This window comes from Falco biarmicus, chromosome 2, assembly GCF_023638135.1.
Source record: "Falco biarmicus isolate bFalBia1 chromosome 2, bFalBia1.pri, whole genome shotgun sequence".
Classification (NCBI taxonomy): Eukaryota; Metazoa; Chordata; class Aves; order Falconiformes; family Falconidae; genus Falco; species Falco biarmicus.
This window is the reverse complement of record NC_079289.1, coordinates 21,545,761-21,559,148: the sequence shown is the minus strand read 5'-3', so window position 1 is coordinate 21,559,148 and position 13,388 is coordinate 21,545,761. Positions and strand designations below refer to the sequence as shown.

General features: G+C 35.8%; 1 protein-coding gene across 2 annotated transcripts in view; it reads right to left on the bottom strand.

Annotated features, from left to right (window-relative positions):
• The window catches only part of TNFRSF19 (TNF receptor superfamily member 19), a 58,216-nt gene that overhangs the window by 20,442 nt on the left and 24,386 nt on the right, over positions 1-13,388 (bottom strand). For both annotated transcript variants that reach the window (XM_056329705.1, XM_056329706.1), the window contains one exon: positions 11,796-11,881. In XM_056329705.1, coding sequence (XP_056185680.1) covers positions 11,796-11,881 — 86 coding nt within the window. The remainder of the gene's footprint in view (positions 1-11,795; positions 11,882-13,388) is intronic.

The window sequence follows — 13,388 nt, the reverse complement described above, 5'->3', positions numbered from 1 at the left end:
ATTAATACATGCTTTAGTAGGTAAAAATGGATTACACATAATTAGTGCAAATCTCATGCTGAAGCTAGAAAGCCAATGCCTTTCAGTGCAATTCAGCATGGTCAAATATCACCTCAACTTCATACCATCTACTTAAAACATAACTAGTTTAAGATCACACATATTTTACATATTACATTTTCAGAGATTATAAACAAATAGTGTTGAAAAACAACATTTCCATTCCTAATTTATTCTATGTATGATGGAAGCCATTTACATTACATCTGCTCACTCTAAAAATCATTTAATATTTATATTGCTAACAGCTAAGTAGGGACTGCCAATTCTAATCTTCTAGATTTTATATTAGAGTAGATGATTTCTTAAAGTTTCAGACTTCCAGTACTCAAATTTTCCTGTTCCACTCCCCCCATCATAATAAATGAGCACTTTCAAGAGGTCCAGAAATTGGCATTTGTTTTACTTTCTGTTGATTTTCTGCTGTTGACAAACGTGGTAGGAGCTTATGCTACAACCTTCTCATTAAGTGCACTAATGTAGCTACCTGTTCACTATTAGATCACTTGTTTTCATAATATCAGAAAATTCCTTGTCTAAGGTCTCTGTTACTCTATCAGTATGGATAGAAATTAGTCATCAGGGTCAAAAGGATTTTAAAGGGTAAATAATTGACAACAGCATTATATATACTGTGTTCACTCAGGAAACTAAACTGAAGATGACACAATTCTAATCTTACCATGTATCTTAAGAGGTTTGCAATAACACTTAAATTTACAATTCTGAAATTATTTTTAGCGGCCAAAAACAACAACTGTGACACCTATGGGCCACTGGCTACACTCAACATGCTTCAAATATGCAGTAGTTAAAAACAATTAAAGACAAATTCTCTGTTCTCAGAAACCTAGCCTTCAGTATTCAGGAAGGAAGAAGGAATTTCCCCCCCAAAGAATTCTAAGCTGTCAGGAAGGAAAGTTCTTTCACAGAACCAGAGACTAATATAATGCAGGCATTAAAGAAATGATCCACAGGCTCCATGATAATCAACAAACACTCTGATAGGTGTTCAGACAACAAATCCAATTCAGCTCAATCCAGATAAATCTAGAACTTAAATGGTAGGGATGCAGAATGACAGGAAATGTTTGTCAGCAAGAAAGCACTTTGTATCAATAGCCTCTTACAGTCACAGGAATGTCTATGAAGGTCAATCAGCACAAAGGTGGGACACAAGCCCACCAACTGTGGAAGAGGAAACCTTATGGCAGCATCTCAACTGCATTACATCACAACCTTGCACAAAGAAACAGCCAGGAAAGAACCAGAAAGGGTTGTTTTCATTTGGTATTTTTGCTCTGCTGTAAAAGCTAAAGCATTCCTTCATTTGTCAGCTAGCTACTGAAGTAGCGATCTTCCTGAGTCAGAAGACAACAGAGAGGCAGTAAACTATGAATGCTCAAAAAGTACAAATGTCTTAATTGACATGTTAAAATAAGTATTCTGCCTCCTTATTTATCACTTACTAGCACTTTTATTAGTATTTTCCGTAAAACATATGCAACATACATGACTGCCCTCGAACCAAAGGAAAATGTATTATTTTCAGACCCACCTGAAACCCCCTAATTTTTACTTTTGCAAGACAAAATCAGGTTACAATATTGTTTATTTACTGGAAGATGGATGGTTTTCACTGTTGGTGCATCAGTTTGGACTTCCTTTTTCCACTAAGTGCCACCTCAATCAGAAAAATCATGCATTCAAAAACCTCTTCACTGTGGAACTTTCTATCTACATGTTGATCCAGAAAAAAGTTTCACAATCCATCTCACACAGCCTTTATTATGGCAACGTGTGTGAAATCAATCTAACAAGCCATGTTTTGCCTACAGAAAAATCACACACTATAATTACCATATGTAATAAAAGAAAAGGTTTAACAATTTCCTTGAAAAATGACACAGAGAAAAGGGGGATTCAAAGCACATCCTTCTGTACAGCCTCCAGAAAAAAAAAACATACTAGCAAGAAATACGCATTCAATCCAAGTTTTGTTTGACTTTGCTACTGTAAAGTCTATGTTACTGAACCATCACTTGGTCTTGCATACGCCACAGAAATATGTATTTGTATCTCAAGAACATTTTGTGTTTTTACAGCTGCTCAGAAAATATTTTCATTACAGAAGTACAACTACAATTACAATCAAGGAAAGAAACAAAGACCACACTTTTCTGAATGAAAAGGTACAAAACCCATACCAGTTAAAACAGCAGAAATATTTTTCAATGATTCTTTTGTGCAGATTCATTTCCTGATGCAGAGGATTACTCATTATAGTGCATAAACCAGTGCATTAAACTTTTTTGGTTCAAAAAATCTTATTTTAGAATGTATTCCTGATGCTCCACATGAATTTACAACTACAAAGTTTCATCCCATTACTCATAAACCATTTTCTGGAAAACTATGGCATACTTTCCTTCCTGTTGATGATACTTTTTACTGGGGGTTGCGGGGTGGATACAGAGGTAAACCTTTTGTCTGTTTAAGTTTTTCTTCCTTTTTTTTGGTATGCATTGATTTTTGCTAAATTTTGCAAAGCCTTCAGAGAACTATACTCAACTTTTTACAGTTCCATTGGATGTTACCAGCAGACCTCCTCTAGGATGTGCAGGTCAGTCTCAACGCATCTACTAATACAAAGGTAGTGAGAAGCAAAAGAGAGGACTGGCCATTATTTGAGATTAAAGAACAGAGTAATTGAAATAGAAAGCCTGACCCAGTCACCTGTACTTCACACAAACACATAAAGCAGGAAGTAGGGAGGAAAGTTTGGTTGAATAAACAGGTAATAATTTAAATGAAAATTCACTAATTTACAGCTTAAGTTTTACTTCAAAAATACAATCAAATTCTTCAGTATTTAAACAAATTTTATTCAGTAAAAGAATAGTCTTACTGGTATATTTTCAGTAGCGTATCCAAACAGCAAAGATAGCAGATAAGCGTTTCCTATCTTTTTGAAACACTTGAGTATTAAATTGAAATTTATTATTTAACTGTCACTGTGATTGCAGTCAGAATGAGATAATTATGAACAATGTAATTATCTTAAGAAGATACCTTAGAACGATTGAGCTGTATTCAGGCTTATTTGATAAGGCATGAAACTAGGATCACAAATAGGCACAGGTCCCGCAGCACTAAACAGCTGGGCACACAGCTGCTCAGTGTTGCAAAAGTTGTGGGATGACCACTGAAAAGTACATAGAACTTCACAAGTGCCTCCTTAAATTCTAATCCCATTACCTATTGGATCAACTGCTGACATAGAATGGGGTTTGTATTCTCCAATTCGGCACCTATTGCAAGCATCCTGCCCAGTCCATGCGCAGGCATTTCCTTCCACAGCAGTCAGGGGAAAGCAAGTGAAGCCCAATCCTTTTTGCCTCATCTAAAGCTGCAACGTGTCCATGCCACCTGGACCCACATCAGTGGAACACTCATGGAGACCACTGTCTATAAATGGTTCTAGGTGCCTTAGGTTTTGAAGTGTTTGCACAATTAGGCAGCTGGCAAGCAGGCCAGTTGTGATGCAATTTTAGAGTCAGGATTCTGGGCCTATTCAGATATTTAAACCTTAAGGACTTCTAAATACTTGACAAGGCTAATGCTGCCTATAGTATGCGTATTTCTAAAGCATTCTCTACTAGACAAGTTTTCTAGTTTGTAGTTTGAACTGGGTTACTTGACACAGACCCTGTATTGGGTCTGGCTAAGCCCTGTAGCAGCCCTCATAGCACTGTGCTTGTATTAGTAGCTATGAAGGTGGTGATAACACACCAGGGTTTTGTCTACTGCTTACCCTCCAACCTTCCAGCCCACCAGTAGGCTTGGGGTGGGCAAGATCTTAGAAGGGGACACAGCCAGGAGAGCTGACCCAAAGTGACAAAAGGGATATTCCATACCATATGATGTCTGCTCAGGTATAAAAGCTAAGAGAAAGAAGGAAGAAGGGAGGGCATTCTTATTCATGATATTTGTCTTCTGGAGCAACTGCTACATGTACAGAAGCCCTGCTTCCTCGGAAGTGGCCGAACATCACCTGCTGATGGGAAGTAGTGAATAACATATGTTGTTTTCCTTCATTTTTGTGTGTGCAACTTTTTCTATTGCTTATTAAACTGCCATTATCTTGGCCCACAAGGGTTTTTTTCCATCTTATTTCCACCCACCACTACCCCATACTGCTGAGGAGGCGAGTGAGAGCAGCTTGGTGGGCACTCAGCATCCAGCCAAGGTCAACCCAGCACACACTTTATGAAAAAAAAAAAAAAAAAAAGAAAAAAAAGAAAAAAAAGAAAAAAGAGAAGATTAACTGTGCAAAGAAACCTTAAAGTTAAATTTGAGGTAGCAGGCACAGAGTAAGTGACCCTGCTCCCTGTCGTTGTAAGAGCTTCAATCATCAGAAAGTTTCAAATGCTCATTAGGATTAGTAAAGTTGTTTAGGTTACTATCCTTTTAATATAGACCCAAATGATAAATCTTTCATAACAAAGCAGACATGCTATACTGAGTGCTTCTGTTCTGCAGAAGTTGCTATTAAGTGAATCAATTCACTAGAACAGCCCTTGCCTACTATTTTGCAGCACAAAGCTATATTACACATGATTAAAAATCTTTCTGATAAAACAAATTTTTCTCTGGAAAAAGTACACTGCATAGAACAAAATATTTAAAGATAGTGCAAGAAAGCAGATGAAAGTCTTAACAGTTTAGACTGACTGGAAGCCCCAAGAGCTTTGACTTCCCAATTTTGATTCCTTGGTAAAGTGGCTAGCTACTTTTCTAGCTAGTTTCTGTTGGGTTTGGGAGTAGCACTTCCTTGCAATGTTATTTCAACATTTTTAATGTTAAATTTTATTCTATGGAATAATGTAGGGGTGGGGTTTTTTTCTCCCTCCCCCATTGTGTTTTGGCACACTCCACACCTCCTTCTGTGGAAGAAGAGGAATAGAAGGGATAATGGATGGAAATGAGGGACACACTTCTGAGTAGTTCTGTCTACTAACTCTAATACGTATTTAGTGATAACAAGCTACATAATGAAGTAATTCTATAGATACAGGTGCACAGAAATGAGAGGTACAGAGAACAGGTGTTAGTGAAAGTAAGTTGGGAATGAGTACGCAAAAATAGGCTATTCTCTGAGCTAGGCAAGAACGTTTTGGAACACAATTAAACTATGCAATGAATTTATATTTCCTCTCCATTAAGTAACGTTTCAGAACTGTTATAACTAATTTCAGTGGCTACATCTCTGTTATTAAAAGCAAGAAAAATCTGCCCCCTCTTCATTTGCAACTTTTTGTTTTAGGAGGGGAGCCCTGCATGTAAAGTCAGAACAGGAAGAAAAAGAGCTGTCTGGCTCCAAGTCATACGTGACTCTTCTCCCAGTGGGTCAGAAGCATCACAATTACCAACAACAAGGAATAGAAAACATAAATGTTTTCTAGGTTAACTGTCTTTGATGTATGATGAGCGAAAGAAATGAAATTGTAGTAAAACTTTGTAAGACATGAATAGCAATCCTCATCTCTCTGAAACACCTAGTCAAATTTGTTTCAGACTTCCTGAAGATAAGTTACTCTACCATCAGGTCACATATGGAAAATATCAGACTGACTACATTTTTACAAAATTGTGCATTTCAGTTATGAGATAATGGAAAGCTAATGTGTCTGTAATAAAAAAAGTACTGACATTTATAAGCTAGTGATGTTATTAGCTGTACTTAGATTAGCATCAATGCTTATAAATTTTGTGAAAGGTTTATACAATATTCCAGCTGCTTTCTATCAGTGTACAACATGAGAAAGAGAATTATGAGAGATGCTGTTAGGTAACCCCAAATAAGAAAAAAATACTGAAATAAGGTGGACATATATGTTGGAATGGAACCAAATAATTAAGAATGATTTCACTTGTTACACACTTTCAGCTGCCAGTTGCCTCATATGCACATAAGCAGCCTAATTTCAAAGGCTGCTTTGCATTAGTAATACAAAGTTTACTGCATAAAACAACCAAAACAATATTACAGAAAAACTTAATAACTGGAAAAACATCATCTGGTGTCTGACAGCTTTCAAATCACAAAATTCTGTAAACAGAAGAAAGTGATACAAGTAAATTGAAATTCTGCTATGTAATCAGAGGAACTAACAAGGAATTAAACGTCACCCAAAAATTACTCTCAAGTTAAAATGCTTATTTATGTTTAATAAAGTAACGTAAGAAACTCCAGCAAAGCTGAGACAGTGGGGATTTTTCTCTGTGTTTTACAGAACACACATATAGCCAGCAGGCTTCCAGCCCCGCTTACAGTTCATCGCGTACTCTGTCACCCTACAAATACCCCCTCCAGCCCGTGATTTCTAGCTTTTTATCCTCTTTGTTCTGAAGTATAGTCCTTACATACCCTATACCCACTATAATCACATGAATGTTTGCTAAATCACAGATCCTAATCTTGTAAATGTAAGGAAGTAGATTTGTACCAAATCTTACTTTTCCTACACTAGCTACTTTTAACACCAGGAAGAAGGAAATACTACCAGACTTCACCCCTTACCAGCACCTTCCATTACTGTAACAACATACCTTGTAGATATCAAGAGTGAAACTCAGCTGCAGTTTAGGACACTTACGTTTACTTCTCAGAAAAACAATTCTGCAAACATACAGAAGCACACTAATAAAAAAAAAATATCTACAGGAGAAAACTGTAAAGGGAGCTTTGCAATCAGTCTTAGCGGAGGTCATCAAAATGTTGTAGAAGTTCCTTAAAGAAACAAAATTTAAAGCAGGCATGATACGGACGCCTCACACGGAAATGTAATGTTTACACTATGCTCTGTGATATCTATTTAGTCTCAATGAGCCGTAATCTTTACTTTAATTCCTCATCTTAGTAAAAACTGCTTATTTTCTAGTTCAAGATATTTTTTGCATTTGAAACTACAATCACTGAAACCAGTATCTCAAAATACAGATCAGGGCAAAAAAAGTAGCAATTTCAGATCCAAGTGCAGTTTTATGTCAAATACACATGATGGTAAAATCAAACTGTAGATACTTCCACTGCTGTGACTTCATCAACAAAACATTTCTGCTTCATTGAAGCAAAGAACGCATTTATTTCCTGAAACTTGTAGAGGCTAGTTTCCCAAGCCCCACACAGAATGATAGCCCGCCCCCATCCTGTCCCACCCCAGCTTCCCATGCTCCTTGCTTTATGTCATGAAGACAAGCAGTAGTAGTCTGGAGAAGGAAAAGTAAGTTTGGCTGGACATACTGTGCAATATTTTACTGTGTAAAAGATTATTTAAAAAAAATTATAGTGCAGCTAATTACAAAAATAAAGAAGGACAAGGCTGTTCCTTTGGCGGTAGTTTGGCTGTAAAATGCTCTTGGCAGCTAGGTGTTCATTTCCTCTCTTCCTTGACTCTCACAATTTATTCCAAAGTAACTGTTTATACAGTCCAATTCCAGACTGAATTTGCACGTAACAGTGGAACACCGCTGACTGTAGATTGATCCAGAAAGGAACAGTAAAGCGGAAGTACTAGGAGCTATTTTTTTTCAATATAACTTGAAAAAGTTCAAGGTCGCAGGTTCATCTGCTTAGTAGAAAGACTGTCCAGAGGCTAAAGGATTCTGGTGACTCTAATGCTGTTCCGTATTTTGAATTTAATAATACAGCAGGAAACACTGGTTAGGAGGAGCCAACAAAGCCAAGCTGATAAAATAATTCTCTTGCCTCATTTTTAATCTGTCATTTCCTTGGATCTTCAAAAGGAGATAAGGAATATGGTTTGTAATGTTTTTTGTTTATTTGCTAAGGCAGATGAGCTGAAAAAAGAATGCTTGCTCAAAGAAAGCAATAGTATCTGGAAAAATCTTCTGCTCCTTATCCCAGCCTTTCCCACGTCTCTCCTTCACTTGTGCCACCACATGTGTTTTGGGGTTAACAAACTCATTAGATTTAAAAACAATTTTAAGAAGGGCGTTACTTTAAATCTTTTTGTATCATGGATAGATTCACAATTTAGCTTACTGAACAGTTTCATTAACAGTTTAAGCGTAACCATTGGGACAGCGCAACACTGTCCTGAACAGAGGGGAGTGAACTCCGCAAGCCCAAATTGGTGCTGAGAAAAAAGCATCATTGAATTGTATGTACATCACTGTTTCTCTGCTGGACAGATACCAGTCTGCTATGTTCCACTGCAGAAACTACATCTTTGATTGATTGGATTTTCACTCTGGTTCCCTGTTCAAAAGAGTCCTTTTCTGTCATTCAGTTGAGAAAAAAAAACAGTCTTCAAGTGAGAAAAATGTCTTCACTTTACAAAGTGAACATAAAGAGTAATTTTAAAACCATGCTTTTATTTCTAATCTAATGTTTAGATGCTGACCCTATATATATGATTGGTATTTACAGTTTATTTACCTGAACTAAACAAATTGAAATATAACTGTATCATTGTGTGTTTAATTTTTTGACATCCTAAGAACACACATAAGTCATTGTGTCCCCTTTAAAGTTTACACAAAGGTGATAGCAATTCTCCTGGCCTCTAATACTCTCTTTACTTGTTCATTATAGAATCCTTTCAACTTTGCCTCTAGCAATTCACAAACTCATTTCTTCGTGAGTAAATATTTAAACCAGATCTGTTTTAAAATGTCTACAGAAAGAAAGAAGATAAAAGCAAGTATTTAGATTTATAGCTAACCGGGTAATAATCAACTGCTACTAGTGCTGAAAGAACTTGATCCATGTCTCAGCATTAACATGAGCCTTTAGTCCAGGTAGGGGGCTGTGAGCCTTTGTTCCCTTATGGTAATATTCTTAAGCAAACAAAAGATTGCCACACACTTCACAGGACAATTCATTCATTGAAACAGGACATTTAAACTTTTCCTTTTCATCTGTAATATAAGAGTTAGCTGCACTAATATTTGACTTTCTGTTTCACAGTGGAAAGAAAGGAGGATAAAAAAAGGCAGAGAGTTAGAACTCAGTTCTCTATCATTGAGAACCTGCCCCATACACCTAATGGTCTGTCTCCATTTAACTGCAAGTAATGCAGTCTTAAACATCTTAACTATCAAAATGCATTCATTGCTGAAATAAAGAGCAAACGTTTTCAGCATTAGGTGGAAAAAGCTTGCTTTCACACACCGTTATTTACACTTCTTTGTAGAATCATGGGTTTTTGCCTTGGTCTTAAAACTGAGATATTTCCACCTACTTGACAATAAGTAAAACTCAAACAGATTTAAGTTAATTGACCTACTATTGTACGAATAACTTCCTAGGCTGCTCTGAGGAAGGCAAGTACTCTCCCCTAAACTGAAACAGCTTGTTTTTGAGACCTGAAGAACCAATATACAAAAGCTCCCTGAAAACCACACTGACATACAGTAAATGTACTTCATGGCAGCAGTTCCATTGTTTAAGATATTAATGGTCAATTAGCATGTAAATAAAGAAAATTTTAATGATTTCGAACTTTTTATTATTGCTGCTGTAAAAGCTGGAAATACTTGCCAATTCTCACAACCTTGCCACCAGAAATATGAAAACCAAGCAACTGTTAACACTTCTGTAATTTAGTCAAAGTGTTTGTCACTGCCATGAGATTAGGGAACAAAAAAAAGTCTCTGAGCTGGTTTTACTGTTGCAGCTTGTGCAAGAGAAAATGCTCTTCTCCATGGGGTTGTCTGTTGTCCACTTAAAATCAGCAGCAGCTTCCTAATTGTTCAATTTAGGATCCAAGCTTAGACTCAATTACAAGAACCGAATCACTACAAACTAAATAATTCTTAGTTATTTCAGAAGATTTGGTAACCATTCTTTCACCATCTTTTAAAAATCAAAATTTGTGACTTTGGAAAAGAAGGAGGTATATGAGTTACTAGTTACAGTCAAAGCAGAAAGATAAGGGAGGTAGTTTCTTCCTCCCCGTCTTTCACTCAGCCAGAGAGCAGAATTCACTTTTGGATAGCATGCTTTCTTAGAAGCGAACAAAGAGGAAAAGAGGAAAAAAATGCCCAAAATGACTTTATGAGTAAAAAGATCCTGGATCAGAATAATACTGTTGCACTTTGGATTTCACTACCTTTTTTTGTAGATAAAAAGTGTAAAAACAAATGAAGGGGATAACACTTAACCTGAACAATTGGGGGGATTAAAACAAATGTACATATGAAATTGCCTGTTTTGGCTCAAACTCTGTCTAGAAATACCTTCTGCAACTCATTGAATCTGAAGTTATTTGCTCCAGTAAATCAAGATCAGCATTTTATTCTTGGCATCAAACCCCATAGTGTTTGCTATCAAGAACATACTCTAAGATCTTACAAGATGCTATGTTGCCTACACTACAGAAATAGTTGAATTTCCTTTCTAGCCTGATATTACTCATGGGCCAGTTACTGCTGCAAACACTGCAAATTATTTGACTTACTCGACTTATTCTTTTTATAGAATTCTGATTTACTAGTTTTCAATGTTGCAATCTTTAGTAAAAACTAAAGTATTCTGATTCAGATATATATAATGAAATTCTCTGAAACCGTAATAGACAGGAAGTCACATTTATAAAAACTTTTAATAGTAAAGATACTGTCTGAGAATCTGGTTTTGTAAGTTTAATCCGCCAAAAGCACTAAAGCTAGAATGGAAGCAAAACAAGGAATTTTGGCTCATTTGAAAAACAACTAAGAAATATATGAAATGCTGAAAAATCCTTATTTCATCAAATTCAATACAATAGAAAACTCTTTAAATGTGTGATTTGAATGACAATAGCATATACTTGGTTATATTTTAATTTAGCACAAATAGAAAAGAAAGACTTAATAAGGACACACTGTTTATTATGAAGTAGCATGAAGCATTTCAGGAACTTCACAATTCATTCCTTCTATAAACAATTGTTTCTGTTTGCAATAGGGCAAAAGAACTCCAAAAACATAGATTCCCAGTTACAGAAAACAAACAAGTAACCCCAAGGTTTTCCACGAGATTATGTTGAATCATTTTTTTTTCATATTAGAAAGCAGACAGCAATAAACGCAACAAGAATAATTCACTCCTTTGTTGATGGTCTATATCCCATCAAATTTTTAATTCACTAAGTCTTGGAAGGAGTAGTAAAAAGGATTTGTTGCAAAATGAAAGAGTCTCTCTCCTTTTGAAGAAATAATGCTCCCATTGGTAAAACACATACTAACTTATTACTTATTTCCTTTTTAATGTATATAGTACTATAAAGACATTTATCTACATTCTCTCTCACTGTAATCTAGGTATGAAAGCTTTTTAAAGGTATCAACAAATTACCCCGTTTGAGTGTCAGGGAAGAATTTGTACTCAGATACCTATTAGGGTCTAGGAAGACTGCCTTTCTTTTGGCATTAACAAAACCAGAAATTAAAATTAAAATGACAACATCCAAAGTGGAGTCACCTAAACACATGGTGTGACAGGAATGTTTATCCTCAAGTAACAGGTCGTATGAGTGCATTTTTAATAATTATAGCGCTGGACCTGCTGAAAGATATTAATAAAATCATTTACTAACAAGAAAGTGAGCCTTTAAAAGAATTCTTCATAGCTGTCACCGTCATATTTTTGCCAAGCTTTCAAGTTAAAACAAAAACATCATGAAGCAAGGAAGTTAATCCCACTCCAACAGGAAGAAAACACTTACAGTGAGGCTCATAGGGAGGAGGAGGATCACCACAAGGAACACACTCCATGTCTTGAAAGCCTCCAAGCTTGGTCTTCCTATAAAATCTAGGAGAGAAAGGAATGAAAAAAATCCGTTCATCAAAACCAGTTATTTTTCCTCACAAAATGAATCAAGTGTTTTAATAAAATCCTCTATAACTGCAAGCTATCAGAAAATAGAAGGAAATAGAAGAAAATAAAAGTAAACAAAAATACAGTAGGTATTAATTAATAGTACAGCAGTAAATCTAAAGTAAATTGATTAAAGTAAATTCCAAATCTGTTAGTCCAAATGCATAGTCACTATAATCTTACATTCACATAAGAAATAAACAATTCTGGAGCTTTCAGACCAAAATCAATATCCTGTCTTCCACATAGATCACAATACACAAGACAAGTATGATGAATTTACATTATGCAAGCTTCTTTAAACATTTTAAAAATATAAGCAAACTGATAAATCTATATAGCTCTCCTAAAAGAAACAAGATATTAAAAGATAATTATTACCACTAACAGTATACAAGGGACATAAATTGGCTCATTGATGCACTTGGGGCATCACTTCCACCCCCCAAGAAAGTCTTAGTGTGCCATATGACAAAATCTTCAGAAAATAAGATTATTCTGAATGCTTTGTAGAACAGCAAAACAATAAAAATGGATTTTCAGAACTGTATTTTAACAAACCAACAATCTCCCTCTGACCCATCCTTCTCCTCCAGGAAGATCCTCACCACCAACCAAAATCACAAGGTGCATGGACTGTGAATGCAAATTAACAAACCGACCACAAGTCCCAATCTACACTATCCAATTCTCTACTTTGTTTCTATTTTCTCACTTAAATGCATACTTTAAAGATTCTAGATATAAAGCATTTCAAGGTATGAAAAACAGCTGTTGTATCCAAGGAGACATTTTATTCTAAAGATCCTTCAAGAACTTTACTATTGAGTTTACGTTTGAAGAGCTTACTGACTACAGTGACAGGCAGAAGCCTACATTCCTAAACCAGGGAACAAGAGTAGCATCAGACAAAACCCCCAAAATTCAGAGTGTTATATTTCAAATTTGTATGAGAGTATGACATCCTCTAAAGAACTTACCTACAACAGCTCCCTAATCAGTTAGGTCTGTCTGTCTTTCAACCAATCATTAGTACTAAGCTAGAATCAACAGCTGTGGTCTGTTCAAGATAAGTATGTGAATTAAGTGTTTTCTGTAGTGGTAGTAGCGCATTAAATAAAAGTTACTAACTCTACTGATGTTAAATTACTAACACTACAAATTCCATTAAAATTTTAAGACTGTAACAGCTAAAGCAAACAGCTTTTCAGCTGCTCAAGAAACTCAAGCTTTAACAGTGTGAACAGAAACAGATTATTAAGACTGAAGGGGCCACTGTGATCATTTACTCTGAACTAAATGTGTTAATATTTGTTTTTAGCTGACATGCTCACTGTAGTGTTTTGAAGCTGAATAAAAGGGAATGGCATGTTGGAAACACACGCAAAACAGAAATAAGTATGATTGCTGAGAGGTAATACATCAGCTAAACCATTTGGTT